The 16,380-nt window shown below is 41.0% G+C and overlaps 1 protein-coding gene across 1 annotated transcript in view; it reads left to right on the top strand.

Annotated features, from left to right (window-relative positions):
- Positions 1-2,680: 2,680 nt before the first annotated feature.
- Positions 2,681-16,380, top strand: part of LOC308294274 (mucin-5B-like) — a gene marked incomplete at both ends in the record, with an annotated part of 76,263 nt that continues 62,563 nt past the window's right edge. Inside the window, 5 exons of the mRNA XM_080737001.1 lie at positions 2,681-2,697; positions 2,841-2,986; positions 13,587-13,851; positions 15,723-15,837; positions 16,164-16,254. Coding sequence (XP_080593127.1) covers positions 2,681-2,697; positions 2,841-2,986; positions 13,587-13,851; positions 15,723-15,837; positions 16,164-16,254 — 634 coding nt within the window. The remainder of the gene's footprint in view (positions 2,698-2,840; positions 2,987-13,586; positions 13,852-15,722; positions 15,838-16,163; positions 16,255-16,380) is intronic.

Here is a 16,380-nt window from a genome sequence, read left to right as displayed (position 1 = left end):
ATCATCACAATTGATGCCTGTCCATATACATGACATTGTTATAATTTAGATTAGACTTCTTCTGAAGCCATTAATTCATGAACCATTTTCAACGTGGCACTCCAATTTTGGGAATGTCAAATTTTCAAACATTTTCTCTTTTCGCCCCCAAAGAAATAGTGACCGTCAGGGCCGTATAGCTCGTCTAATCAGCACTCTATGCGAGCTCTCTGAAATGCGCCTCTCTCCACTCGTGTGCGCGCGATTTTTGCAGGTTTTGGCGTGATTTTAGTAGTTTTGGGCCGGTTTTGGGCCGGTTTGGGGCTGGTTCACTCCCTCCATTTCGGCGCCCCCTCTAGGATGGCGCTCTAGGCGGCCGCTTAGCTCGCCTATAGCTAAAAACGGCCCTGGTGACAGTGGTTGATCTACAAGGACGTGACGCGTTGAGAGCTTGTAGATCAACCATTTTAAAACGGCTAGTTTCATTCCTTGGAACTTTTCTGTTCCAAGGAATTCTGTTGTGGCATCCTAACATCAACGTGTGTGATGGATGGATGCTGTTTGTGAGCGATTGTCTTGCTGTTCAAAGCTGCCACATCCACTTATCAAACATCTTCAGGTCAAATATTTGATTGTTTTAAGGGAAGGGAGATGGAAAACTAATGTACATGTGTGTGTGTGTGTGTGTGTGTGTGTGTGCGTGCGTGCGTGCGTGCGTGCGTGCGTGCGTGCGTGCGTGCGTGCGTGCGTGCGTGCGTGTGTGTGCGTGTGCGTGCATGCGTGAGAGCGTGCTTGCGCGTTCGTGAGTGTGTGCGTGCTTGCCCTCGCTGATATATTGTCTGGCTATGCGAGGTTATGACTAGATAAACTGCCCACAAAAAGTTCAGAAACTGTTGGCTTAATTGTATGCTTTAACTATACAAAAATTAGCAGATATACAAGCTCAGGGGGTGCCATGGACAATGACTGGGGAGTGGGGACCTTCGTTAAGTGGGAGGAAATCAGTTATGTCTAGGGCAGAAAAAGTATTGCTATAGCGATGGTAGGACTTGGGGTAAAATGTAATGAGCGCTCTCGTCAAGCCTCAGAGTCCGAACACTTCCTCTGACTCCTTACTGTCGAAGACTCGAAGTGAAAGAACTTGGGTGGATCCGGGTTCTTCTTGGCTGGCTGTGGAACTGTAATAGCTGGCCCTGGGCCTTTCTTGGCTGGCTCTACACTAGCTTTCGGGACGCCAAGTGATGGGCTTCATGTTAAGCTGTGACAGAAAATGTATTTGATTAATACAACCCTCTGAATGTACTGTATGATGTTTTGTTACAGTAGATTTTAATATTTCCCTTCCCCTTTTGACCTTAAAGATACGCACCAGGTACCGGTATATACTTACCTTCAGCGTTTTAACCTTCAAGGATTTGTCTAGATACAAAGGACAAGAATATGGGTTAGGGTTAAAAAAAAAAAAATCATTTAGATCCTTTTTTGCCATTCCTACGTTTGACTTTGTGTGTAGGTCACTTTTAACAATATTTCTGAATATTAGTTATACAGTTGGGTGATGGGAAAAGGGCACATTATCCAGTGTATGACAAGATGCAGACTGGAACCCAAGTCACGCATCCTTGATCCACAATGTTTGCGTGTTGTGCCCACCAGACTGCCCACTGTGGGTAGCACACCATAAAGATGATGGGCCCAGGAGTACAGGGGATTAATCCGTCCCTGTGGATCTAAGTCACTTTATAGGCGGTACGTTGTTTAGAGGCCCCTCAATGCGTGATCGACTTTTGTTTTCATGATTATATCTTTTTTTGCCCCCAATCACAATGGGTTGTGTTCAAGACCTGTAGTAGTAGTAGTGGTTAAAATAATGTTCCTAAAAAGATAATCTAACCCTGACTCTGCCTCAATTTTTTTTTCTCTCTCACATTGCTAAGCCATTAATTTGATGACCGGTGAAGTCTTGACCGATGACCCTATCACCAAATTATTCTCAGATAAATGCTGACAAAACCAAAACTTGATAGATAATTGATAGAAAATAACACATTTTTGGAAATTACATTTGTTCTATTGACTGATTACCCCATGGAGACTTGAGTTCAATAATGTGTTTAGTTTTTTGTTGCATTCCTAAGACAATAATTTGATTACAATACAGTTACCCCCTTTGATTCCGGATGGAGACCCAAATGCATGTGGGACTCCATCCGGAATCAATGGGGGTAAATGTACTATAATCAAAAATGTTGTCCTAGGAATCCTTTAAGTCCAGTGGTTGAGTAAGGCGGTAGAAGTACTCCTGCACAAGTCCCATCCCATTAGAGGGGGAGTGGCCAGGTGTGACAGACAGGTAATAGAAGAGGGCTCATCATGTACACTCTGAAAAACAGACAGACAGACAGACAGACAGACAGGCAAGGACGTGCAGAGAATGTTAGAGAGGCAGGGGCTGACATTTCTAAAAGGGCCCTTTGGTGAAAATATCGAAAATAGCAGACCTCCAAGCTCACAACGCGTCACACTGCGACGCATTGTGAGCTTGGAGGTCAGCTATTTTCAGTGCTTGATACCACACTGAACTATGCATTATCAATACTGGAGATGTGGTGTACATAATGGATTTCTGCACAGAGAGGGCAATTCGTTCAACATAAGATGCTGCATTCAAGTTCAGCAGAGTTTGGACATGACAATTCTCATGAATGCAGCCTTCAGGTATGGCATGGAAAGAGGGCATTTGCATTTCTTTCACCATAGTAAAAACTGCATTCATGGTCTGGAGAGGGCACTTTTTACAGACTGATAAAAGGGCAGGGGCTCAAGCCCCCTTTGATGCCTATGTGTGCACGTGCCTGCAGACAGGTGGAGGAGGGCTCACAGGTAGACTCTTATAAAGACAGTCAGAGCAGCAGCAGGTGTGAAAACATGGAGCGGAGCAGGCTGACACCCAGATGGCTGCTGCCATGGATGATGCTGAGCCTTGGACTCCCCGCAGCCAACACTGGTCTGTAATCTGTATACACATTTTACATTACGTCGCTGTCAGGTGGATGTCCAAAACTGTACATTTTGTATTTATCTTTTTAAAAACGATTTAAACTAGTGAAAGCAGCCGATCTCCAAGCACTACTTTTGTGCGACAGCCTTGTATGATGAAGCAGGGCTTTATTTTGTGGGGGGAAAAAGTACTTATTTGAAACTTGGAGAGTTTCTGCCCGACAGTGACGATTACATTCAGTTCAATTTCCAGTGGTGGAAAAAGTACTCAAATGTTTTAATTAAGTAAAGTATAAATACTCTTTTACAAGAATTAAAAATGTGCTTGAGTAAAAGTACAAATCGGTATCAAAATGTATTTAAAGTACCAAAAGCTAAAAGTACTTATTATGCAGAATGTCCCATTTCACAAGCTTTCAATGTATTACATGTATAAAAATCTTTTTAAAAGTATAGGGCTGAGGTGGTTAATGTATGATAATAATCAAAATCTACAAAGTAACTAGCAACTAAAGTTTTGAATTGTATGGTGTAAAAGTACAATATTTGGATCCGAGATGTAGTGGAGTAGAAGTAAAGGTATATTGAAAATTGGAAATACTCAAGTAGCCTACAAAGTTCAAATATCTCAAACTTGTACTTACAGAAAGTACTGTACTTACTGTAAAGTAAATGTACTTACCGTAGTTACTTTACACCACTGATTACATTCAGTTCAATTTCATTAACTTATTGTACTTAGTTGCCACTATAAAACTATGACGAAAAATGTTGGTCGACTACCTTTTTTTCACTGACAAAACCTAAATGAAAACTAAATAGTAGTGTTGTGAAGTGTGGTGCTAAAGCTGCAAAAAGGGGTAGTTCTCTCTTCTGTAAGAGGCCCTTCTGTAAAGAGTCTTTGGGTACTCACTGATTTTTTCAAAAACATTTTTGGACACTGCTCCTACACATTTTGCCCTAAAATCACGCTGCGACCTGACGGTCGCTTATCTCCCGATTAGGGAGTCTTACTGGTATTTTACATAGGCCTATAAATGGTTGGTGGATTCCTCTGTGCAATTTCTCAGAATTGCACCTTTCTAGATATTATTATTATTACGGTGACACCAGAACGTGCTGCTTTGTGGTTTTAAAGTAGCTTATAAATTAAGGATACCTCGTAAAACATGTGTCCTGAAGACAGATGGTGTGTCTGTGGTAAAACAAATTAGCTTTCGATTACTAGAGTTTTGTTTAAGCAAACATCTTGTCAAGGACTGTGCTTGAGGGTATATCCTTATTATAAAATGCATGCACTAGTCATTAATATCATCTGCTCTCATTGTCGGTGAAAGTAAAAATAGATCAATATTGATCTTAGAAGGTTATCGAGTTTTAACTATGTGAAAATCTTCCCCTAACGTTTATAATAGAACTTATAGGTTTCCATCTAAAAAAAAAGCCTGAATGTAAATTAACAAACTTGATTAGCGACATTTTAACTTATTTGAGCAGCAACTTGACCTACATGACATTTTTTCATTTCCTTCAGATGTAGCTTTAGGCTCCTTCGCACCGGAGCTACACATTCACATGTTTACATAAGCAATTAAGCATGCTTTCTTTACTCTAAAAAACTAGTTAACAGTTGGGTGATGGGAAAAGGGTACATTATCCAGTGTATGACAAGATGCAGACTGGAACCCAATCCACGCATCCTTGATCCATAATGTTTGCGTGCTGTGCCCACCAGACTGCCCACTGTGGGTAGCACACCATAAAGATGATGGGCCCAGGAGTACAGGGGGTTAATCCGTCCCTGTGGATCTAAGTCACTTTATAGGCCGTACGTTGTTTAGAGGCCCCTCAATGCGTGATCAACTTTTGTTGTCAGATTGTTTTCATGATTATATCTTTTCCCCCCCAATCACAATGGGTACGTGTTCAAGACCTGTAGTAGTAGTAGTGGTTAAAATAATGTTGCTAAAAAGATAATCTAACCCTGACTCTGCCTCACTTTCTTTTCTTTTGGTTCTTTTTTTGTTCCAATACATTTACCCCCATTGACCCAAATGCATTTGGGTCTCCATCAAAAATCAATGGGGGTAAATTTACTATAATCAAAATGTCCTACAACCAAATATTATTTAACTCATTTTTTTGTATTATTTTTTTTGGGGGGGGGGGGGGGGCTTGATACCACACTGTGAGCCCTCCTCCACCTGTCTGCATATAGTCGCAACTAACGAAAGCATGCTTTCTTTACTCTAAAAAACTTTATCCCATGATTTTGCAACTCATTTTTCACCCAATGCCTGAATGTACACATGTATCTATGTTTGCACATGGATAATAGAGTTATTAGCTTTAGCCTTACTAGTATTACCGTTGGACTCATTGGTGGCACATTTCTTGTAAGCCAAGTAAGCCCTACTGTCCTAAGGGCTAAATGTCTTCTAAATCCTTCAAAGATTTTTTGAAAAACACATGTTTCTATTTCAGTGGTTCTCAAACATTTTCATGTCATGGACCCCTAGAATGATATGTACCGGTATTTAGTAGTAGATGTTTATGTGCTTAATGAATCATACAGTACAGTACCGTATGTGTCACACATTAGGCTGTACGGTGTCTGTGTCTGTGTGCATATTATGTTGTTTGTTCTAGATTTTAAGAGGTCAGGTGTATAGAGATATAATCTTTCCATCTGGTCTTTGGTCTGCCACGGGGTCTCCTCCCAGTTGACGTGCATCGAGGACCTTCCTAGGAAGGCGCTCGGGAGGCATCCTTACTATATGCCTGAACCACCTAAGCCGACTCCTTTTCAAGTGAAGGAGCAGTGGTTCTAATAGAGGAGGAAAAAATCCTAAAAAAGAGCCTTAGTTTTTGAGGTACCCCTACCCGGGGTAGAACAAAACGCGACATAGTTTTTTCATATCTTTAGGATGTCCCCTTCATGAAATGGATTGTCCCAAGTTTTACTTTGACTGCAAAAGTCATGAAATTGATCCATGAAGGGACTCATCACATAGGCAAAAAAACGCCTATCCTGAAAGATGGAGTTCCAAGTCAATCCTTTGTCATTTTCTACCTGCAGGTTGTTTTTACCTCATATTTGCACAGATGGTCCACAGGTAGTGTCCTTACATCCCAGAACAATCAGAATGCAAAAATATGGTTCTGTTTTGAATCTGCAGCCTTTTATATAAGGACTTTCTATAGGCGGAAATTACATTTCTAAGGAATGTTCCCCTGTAAGTCTGGTGATAATCTTCTATAAAGGGTAGAACAAAACGCGACATAGTTTTTTCATATCTTTAGGATGTCCCCTTCATGAAATGCACTGTCCCGAGTTTTACTTTTACTGCCAAAGTCATGAAATTGTTCCATGAAGGGACTCACCACATACTGTAGGCAAAAATCGCCTACCCTGAAAGATGGGGTTCCAATTCAATCCTTTGTCATTTTCTACCTGCAGGTTGCTTTTACCTCATACTTGCACAGATGGTCTACAAGTAGTGTCCTTACATCCCAGAACAATCAAAATGCAAAAATATGGTTCTGTTTTGAATCTGCAGCCTTTAATATAAGGACTTTCTATAGGCGGAAATGACATTCCTAAGGAAGAATCCCCTGTGATCCTGGAGATAATCTTCTATAAGGGGTAGTACAAACCCTGACAGTGTTTTTACTTGTCCTCTTCATGAAATGGATGGTCAGTAGTTTTACTTTTACTGCAGAAGTCATGAAATTGATCCATAAAGGTACCCACCATAAAAAAGCCTACCCTGAAAGATGGAGTTCCAAGTCAATCCTTTGTCATGTTCTACCTGCTGGTTGTTTCATCTCATATTGCACAGATGGTCTACAGGTAGTGTCCCTACATAGCCACTCCGAAATGGACTTCTTATTGTCGGAGTGGCGACACTCCCATGGGCCTAAGGTTTAGGGTTAGGGGTAGAGATAGGGTTAGTGTCGGAATGCAGACATGTCGGAAAGGGGACATGTCGGAGTGGAGAGATGCACCCATCCCAAGGCCTAATTCTCTTCACCTCAAAAGCAGCAAACATATTGTTCTATAAGCAGTCTATGGTATTCAGACTTAAATGCAGTACATTATATATGTAAGCCTATATTCAGTAGAATACACTACACTTTGTGCGCCATTCTTAATGCCAAATAATCAGCAGCCTTTTCTCATTTTCATTTATTTCTTTTTCAATCAACAACTATTTTGAGCAGTGTAAGGGAGACTGACCAATGTTTGATTATTTGGCATGCAGTAAGCCAAAGATTCTCAGATCCTGAAGTTCATGAATGTGCTTCGCCAGCTTGTTGAAAGCTGTATTATTGCTTATTCTGAACAGGCTGCTTGTTGCATTGCATCCAGTCAATGCGTGCCATGCTAGAAGACTCTCACACAAAGCCACTCCCAATGTATTTGTAATATCAGACATTGGGATGTATCGTTGTCTATCCCATGACCAGCATGCATGAAAATGGCAGCTATTCCAAGTTGACTGACATAGTAGGCGAGCAACACAAGTATATCCATAGTACTGTACATATAAATTAGGTCAGGGTCTGAGAACCTTTGGCTTGACAGATAGTCTACCAGAGGCTTCAGCATGTTCAATACAATATGCCCTCACTCTCTATGGCCTAAAAAAGAAGGCAAAGGGCCAGGTGTGTTCTAGTCTTGATGAGCTCCGTTGTATTCTTGCATCAACGACAGACATGCCAGTCTCACACCTGCCTCCCACTGAGGATATTTTTGAATGTTCAACAGGCTATGTACCAAACTGGTACAGTATATGGCGCCACAATCATGTCCCCAAACCCCTTTTGTGGAATCCAGTTGGGAAGGGTTGGATGCTAAAGGATACATCACTAAAGCCTGTCCTGTTCAAAAAATAGCCTGCACCAAGCAGTAAGAGACCTCACCCAACTCTACTGCTATGATAAGGAGTGTTGCAGTCAAAGTAGTACGTGCCTCAATGTCTCTCTGTGGGATTGTGTTGTACATAATATTGCTCCTGTATTTACAGTACATTGCCTGTAAACTAAAATAAACAAGAAATGACAATCCTTTTATACCAGCTTGTGCCTTGTGGACCAGCCTTGACTGTAGAGCATTGTAGTGGCCCTTGGTTGTAATCCACTGGGAACTGAATTCCTTCTTACCGTTTATATTATAATAATATATACCATCATACCATATTTATTACCATAACATAAATAGTAAGACTGAATTCAATTAATCCATTGACCAGCCATTGACCAATAGATACACAGCCGATTACGTCACGAACAAACTCCTGACAAAATGATGTCTGAATTTGGGAGATCACAGCTTTGTATCCATTGACCAGCTTTGCAAATTGGTCAGTCCCCCTCACACTCAAATTAGTTGTTGATATGAAAATATTGAAAAAGAAATAAACGAAATAAATTAAAATGAGAAAAAGCTGCTGTTTGATTATTTGGCATGCAGTAAGAATGGCACACATATATAGAAAAACTCCTGATTCACAATACAAGCATATTATGACATATTCTTCTGGTTTATTTTGGTTGTTGGTGTATTCCCTATTGACAATCTGAATGGAGTTTGTTAATTTGTATTGATAATGAGCACCTTATCGATCCTGCTTGTTGACCCATGGGCTTTTATCGAGCCCACTGTTGAGCGCTTTATAATATTTTGTGGGAAGATGTGAGATGTGAGATTCTGAACAGAACTGGTATCTTTTTGCATTGGCCAGTTGTTGTGAGTCTGAGTTTGTCTATGAGGATGAGAATTGACAAAAGTAAAAAATATTGTTATTTTATATCTTTAGAAAATCATTCATTAGTGTGCAGTAAGTGTTAAATGGCTATATATTATGAATAGTACTGTAACAATGTATTAATCGCCTCTTGTCTTGATTATTTAAACATGATGTCATGGGCCGCTATGCTTAATAACAAGCTTGATAAGCCCAAAGCTTATTGATACCGGGATATCAAGTTTGTAGTAGGCCCTTGTTTCCAGCTCCTTCCCTACCAGTAAGTGGAAATGGTGTATGATTAACTTGTGGGGATATTTCTGCCCTTTCTTGGTAAATCACTTTTTTGCATTCTGATTATTTTGGGATTTAAGGACCTACCTGTAGACCATCTGTGCAAGAATGAGGTAAAAACAACCAGCAATAGAAAATTACAAAGGATTGACTTGGAACTCCATCTTTCAGGGTAGGCGTATTTTTTGCCTATGTGGTGCCTATGGATCAATTTCATGACTTTTGCAGTAAAATCAAAACTACTGACCATCCATTTCATGAAGAGGACAAGTAAAAGTTATGAAAAAACTTTGTCATAGTTTGTACTACCCCTTATAGAAGGATTACAGGGGAATTTTCCTTAGGAATGTCATTTCCGCCTATAGAAGGTCCTTATATAAAAGGCAGCAGATTCAAAACAGAACCATATTTTTGCATTCTGATTGTTCTGGGATGTAAGGACACTACCTGTAGACCTTCTGTGCAAGTATGAGGTGAAAACAACCTGCAGGTAGAAAATGACAAAGGTTTGACTTGGAACTCCATCTTTCAGGATAGGCGTTTTTTTGCTTATGTGGTGAGTCCCTTCATGGATCAATTTCATGACTTTTGCAGTAAAAGCAAAACTCGGGACAATCCATTTCATGAAAGGGACATCCTAAAGATATGAAAAAACTATGTCGCGTTTTGTTCTACCCCGGGTAGGGGTATGGTCAACTTCTGGCCTATTTTTTCCTCTACTATAATCCAAGTCTCTCTCAGGTGATTGAACTTCTCACCCTAATCTCTAAGGGAGATACCAGCCACCCTTCTGAGAGAACTAATTTCAGCCTCTTGTACCCGAGAGGGCCGAGACCTTATACTTTCGGTCATGACCCACACTTCGTGACCATAGGTGAGAGTAGGAACGAAGATTGCTTGGAAGACAGAGAGTTTTGCCTTAAGGCTCAACTCTTTTTTCTTCACAACAATGCGATTTAGCGATTGCAAAACCGCTTCTGCTGCTCCGATTCTACGGCTGATCTCCTTCTCCGTCTTCCCCTTTCTTTCACTCGTGAACAAGTCCCAGAAATTCTACCGGTGAGAGTTGAAGGTCTTGGACCGATGGTGCCATTAGGACCACGTCATCCGCAAAAAGCAGTGAAGCAACCCTTAGCTCACCAAGCCTTATTATACCTTCTCCACCACCACTTCGCCTTGAGATCCTGTCCATGAATATCACAAACAGGATGAGAAGGCGCAGCCCTGGCAGAGGCCAACCCCCACCGGAAAAGAATCCGACTTATTACCGAGCACACGGTAAAGAGATGGGATGTCCCTCAACAAGGACTAAGCTAACTTGTCCATGGGCTCTGTACTTGGTCTGCTCTTTTGTATGAGCTTGTAGATCTGCTATCTTTAGGGTAACTCTAAGGATATTTGTCACCGTGCGTACTCCTATTGGCTGGAGGGCAGAGCCTGTCAGCAGGGGGTGTTGGGCGGGATCAAAACCATCTATTAAAGAGTTGCGCAAACTCGGTTAACTTCATCAGGCTAGGTATTTTACATAACCAGAAGTTCACTGAATGCATTGGAGTCTATGGGCATTTGTCACTATTTTGAGTTACATGAACCACGTAACTGGCTGTTTCCTGCAACCACAATGCTGCAACTCTCTATAGATGGCTCTGGGTGTGATGAGTAGGACTTAAGGCTCTATGTCCTCCCAGTCAGCAGGATACAACAGTAGTGACAACACACAGAAATGTGTGTGAGGAGGAACTATGGCATAACGACTACATTGAAAAATTCTCAGGTTTTGTTAAAGAAAAATTCTCAGGCTTTTGTTTCACTCCAGACAATTTGCACCTATCGGGTGCATTTAGTTCTTAACTATATGAATCATTTAGCTGAGGACCCCCTGGAAGGAACCCCCTCAAAGACCCCACTTTGAGACATAATGACATTCACCTGTTAACCTCCCTGTCTTCTTTAAATATGAAAACATAATTTGCGCACACTGCTGAATGATACCATTATGGATCATTAAACTAAGTAAACACACTCTTGTGAGTTCTGAGTATGAGACTCTTTCCTCGCACATGTTATAAACACTAAGGTCCCTAGCTTGCATGCTGCCTAAACCTTTGGGGGGGGCATTTTCTTATTATTTTTAAGGTCACTACAAGCTCACAACAACATGTCGATGTACAGTAGATTGGCTATTCTCATTTTAGGAGAATGCAGCAGCCTCTCAGGAACCTCAGGAACCCAGGCTTTTATTTCAAACAGTATACACACAACTGTCACAACCTGCATGACTGATGGAAAAATAGTTCATTGATTATATATGAGAATGACTCAAGAGGACTACTAGTGTGTTAGTCAGTTAAACCCACTAGCAATGTTTGTGTAATCAAACATCTATGGGCCTAACACGCCTTTCCAGAATTAATATAGTAAAACATGCTTCTTGACTGTTAATTGCTTAGGCCTATGTGTTTAGCCAGGGCAAATACCGTATGTGCAACAACTGTAAATGTGACTTACTGTACTGTGTCTTCTCCTCCACAGTTACCGTTCAGTCCGTGGCCAAACCCCCAGGTAATGTTTTATTTCAGACACACAATATGTAAAGGAGTACTATTTGTTGATGATATTGTGTTTTGGTGTTATTGTTACAATTTGCTGATGAATTGAATCCATAAACCACAATGGAAACAAGTAACCAGGAGTTTTTGTGTGTTATCCTTTTAGCCTTAAAAGGATCCCTGGCTAATACGACAAATATGCCCTAAAGGAGTAGTTCACCCCCAAAATGACTTTTTTTCTATTGATTACTCATGCCATGGAGAGTAGAGTTCAATAATATTTTTAGTTTTTTGTCACATTCCTAAGACAAAAATGTGATAACAATAAATGTACCCCCATTCGTTCCGGATGGGGACCCGTTTCGAAACGGGTCCCGGTCCCCATCCGGAATCAATGGGGGTAAATTTTGTAGGAATGTGACAAAAAACAACAAATATTATTGAACTCTACTCTCCATGGCATGAGTAATCAATAGAAAAAAAGTCATTTTGGGGGTGAACTACTTTCAGTGTTTTTAATTTTACATTGTAGTTATAGAGGACAGTTATAATGTATTAAGGCATATTTGTCGTATTAGCCAGTGATCTCTTTAATATCTGACTGTACCTCTGTTTTCATTTATGTCAAAAAAAGTATTCAATCAATCGATCAATCAATCAATCAATCAATCAATCAATCAATCAATCAATCAATCAATCATTTTCACCCATTTTAACCTTATCTTCATATAATCGGTCCCCACTAATGCTCATTATAATATTATATTAGAGCCATATGAATGGTCCTCACACATAAGATGGCACAATTATCGTCAGTTCACCCTGTGTCTCATTGGAGGGCTGTGGACAGTTCAGCCTACCAGTGACATCATCGATGGGGATTCCAAGCTAATGGAATCCTGCAGCCTGTCGCTTCCTGGATAAGTTATCATGCTGAATTAGAAGCCCTTGTTCTTGCGTTAATACAAAATAATAATCCCACGGACATACAAAATGGGTGGACAATAATATTACCAGAAACACAAAGAGCTAGCCCTGAATGACCATAACAGGTCTTTAACTCTGAGTGTTCAAATGGAATGGTTCCATTTGTACACTCTCAGAGTTAAGGGGGTCCTTGCAAATAAAACATTTGAGAACCACTAGTTGGACTCCAAATGTGCCATAGTGTCTTGGTAAAAAGTGTCACATACTGTACATATTCTGAAGAAAACCTGGATACTTGACATTCGGTAATTGGGTCTTATAAAATAAGCACATTATAAATGGTGTATAGAATAAGAAAATCTCAACTTTGCCATGGACAGGACCAAGTCTTTGCCACGGACACATTACTATGTCCGGATACGGACACATTGATGACCCCTGGTCCACAGCCTTCCTCTGAGACAGAGCGAGTAGAGTTTTATTATACGCAATAGTGAAGACCAACTAGAAAGATGCAATTGGAAATTGCAAGTGTGGTTGCCTTGAGGCATATATCTCTGTATCGGTCAGTCCTTGTCCCTATTCGAGAGGTGCTAACCATTCCGTCCTTGTCCATTTATGCCCATTTATGGAGATCCATGATGTCATCATTATTAAGCCCATATCTTGGAATGCCCATACTGTGTCAGTCTCATGTGGTCTATGATGTCAGACATATATTATGGTCTATGATGTCAGACATAAATGGTGTCAGTCGTCTCCATATTTGGGAAAAGTAACATTTTTAACGAGTTGTGGGTTGCGTCATATATCCATATATGGAGCTGGCCAATACCTCTACATCTGACATCACAAACTCCAAATATGGATATAGCTCCAAATATGGATTATGGATGTATAAGTCAATGGGAAAAATTAATTCACTATACAACTTTTCTCTACAGAAATGTAGAGCACACGATTCCCGATGAAGCCGGTCGATTTGACATGTTTAAACACATTGGATTCCACTCTCGGAATAGATCTGATTCAGGCTGGATTTGGCTGCCAGTGTAAATTGGGCCTAAATGATGTTTTCTCCACTCAGAGGTTGTGAGGCCCTCCAGCAATGGACAGTTCTGCAGCACATGGGGGAACTACCATTACAAGACCTTCGATGGAGACTTCTTCCAGCTGCCGTTCACCTGCAACTACATCCTGACCTCTCACTGTAAGGCCGCCTACGAGAGCTTCAACATCCAGCTGCAACGGCAGCAGAGCAAAGGCCTGGCCTCCATCAAGAGTCTCTCCATGAAGCTGGATGGGACAGTGGTTGAGATGTCCAAGGCTTCAACTCTCATTAACAACAAGCAGTGAGTTCATAGATATACCACGTTCTGTTTGGGAGTATGCCGTGTATAGAGGTTCTCTCTGGGAGTAAACGCCCTGGACAATGGTCCATTAATCCCAGACTCTTCGCCCTCCTGGCCCCCAAGATTATTGATGTTTTTATTGAATTTGAATGAATAGGTTCTTCTTGGTTCTTGTTAATTTTTATTTTATTGTACAGTATTACTATTTCTATGCATTTGATGTATTGATGTTGATGTATTACCATGTGCTGTCCTTACTTATTGTAAGTCGCTCTGGATTGAGTGTCTGCTAAATGCCTAAATTGTAAATTGTGAGTAAAAAGGATGGGTAGGGTCAGGAATTAGTGCATCAGAGGGACATAACCGCATGTTAGATGTTTTGGATATTAAAGCCAGTGATTCCAGACTGAGATAGATTTGACACGTACAGAGGACATAGTACATTATGGGTAGAAGGATGCTGAGGTTGTATCCTGCACTAACACAGGCTGATTTTGGTCTAGAGGGGCTGATTCAATGCAGATGAAAACAGACGGTGGATACTATGGGTTCACCGATCTGTCCACCCACCCCATGGCCCACCCCCGCAAGTCCCTTTGAAGCGCATTCCGACGCGGAAGCAGTCCCTTGGTCAATATTTACTACATCTTTTCGACAACCAAACCTAACCCAAACCCTAACCCTAACCTCAGTAAAACTATGCCTGAACCTAAACCTAACCCTAACCTCAGTAAAACTATGCCTAACCCTAACCCTAACCCAAACCCTAACCCTAACCTCCGCGGGGTGTAGCGAGATTCCCCCCGTGCGGTTGTCATTCAAAGCGACGCCAGCCAATCACAGCGCGTCTTTTCCGTGACTAGGGAGAGTGCGGTTGCCTTTCGCTATTAGGCAGCTTATAGCCCTGACGTCACAACATTTGGAGCAACGCCCCCTGCATTCCTGAGCCAACCTTCCCCTACAATGGGAGATTGACTCCCACTTCCTATGCCAGACATTTCAGGAGGTTAGCTCAGGCTTTTTTTTTTTTTTTTTTTTTTGCCGAACGCGAATGAAAATAAAAGCCTGGGTAACGACGCTACTGAGGTTGAAACTGCCAGGCAGGAGGCCTAGAGGGAAGACCAAAGAGGAGATTTATGGATGTAGTGAAAGAGGACATGAAGTTAGTTGATGTGAAAGAAGAGGAGGCAGAAGGCAGGGTCAGATGGAGGCAGATGATTCGCCGTGGCGAACAGCCGAAAGGAAAAGATGAAAGAAGATATAGAAACTATTGTGGCTGATGCAATTTATAGATATGTATTGCATTATGTTGATAGGCCGAAGTGGAGAAGGGTTCCATGAGAACAGCAGTTGAACATCGGTCAGTCGTCCTAAGGGATATATCGTTTGTGTCGGGTGGAAACCTTGTATATCCAAAACCGTACGTTTTGTATCATTTTAAAAACAGTTACAAATAGTGAAAATAGACGATCTACAAGCACACAACGCCTCGCACCGTGAGATCGTAGATCGGCTATTTCCACTAGTTCTGTGCGACAGTCTTGTATGCTGAAAAGGGCAAGGTTTCTGCCCGACAATGACAATATGCTGCTGTGGTAGGAATAAATAAATAAACAAATGAACAAATAAACAATATTAAACAAATAAATGAATGAAAATCACCTTGCGAGTTCGGACTGTTTCTGTAGTTTGTCATTTGAGGGCCCACTTGCAATATCCTCAAGGCCCACAGTTTGAGAGCCACTCTTCTAAACTTAATTCACCCTCTGTCCATACTGTCCCTAATGTCCCTACAACATCCTGGTCATCTGTGTCTGTCCCTAAAACATTCTGCGTTTACTAACGAGGGACTTGGTACATGTCTCCTCTAGGGTCTCCATACCATTCAGTCAGTATGGTGTTTCTATTGAGAGGACAGGATCCTATGTGAAGATCAGAGCTAACTTGGGTCTGGTTGTCTTCTGGAATGAAGAGGACGCACTCTGGGTATGTTGTGTCATGATGCTGTTGTTACATTGTAATGATACACAATGTGCTGTTACCGTGTTGTTACATTGTAACGATGACAATTGTGGTGTATATTTATGTATTATTGTCTAGTCTTGAATGTACACATTTATCCAGAGCAAAACAATTTCCCCTTGTGGATAACAAAGGACATCTAATCTAATTTAATCTAATTATGTGTTGTTACATTGTAATGATACCTGATGCTGTGCTGTTTCTTTGTTTCGTTACATCGTAATGAACTGGGGAGCAGGGGTTAGGGTTCAATCTGTCTTGTATTCAAGAACATATTTCTGGGTTTAAAGGTTGAAATGGACGACAAATTCAAGAACCAGACATGTGGACTGTGTGGTGACTTCAACGGAGTCCAGGTCTATAATGAGTTCATTGAAGGAGGTATAAAATAAATAAATAAATAAATACTTAAAGGAGTAGTTCACCGCCAAAATGACTTTTTGTTCCTATTGATTACTCATGCCATGGAGACTTGAGTTCGATATATTTTGAAACACTGTATGAACA

Source organism: Nannobrachium achirus (genome assembly GCF_963921795.1).
Source record: "Nannobrachium achirus genome assembly, chromosome: 11".
Classification (NCBI taxonomy): Eukaryota; Metazoa; Chordata; class Actinopteri; order Myctophiformes; family Myctophidae; genus Nannobrachium; species Nannobrachium achirus.
This window is presented reverse-complemented; position numbering and strand designations above follow the sequence as displayed.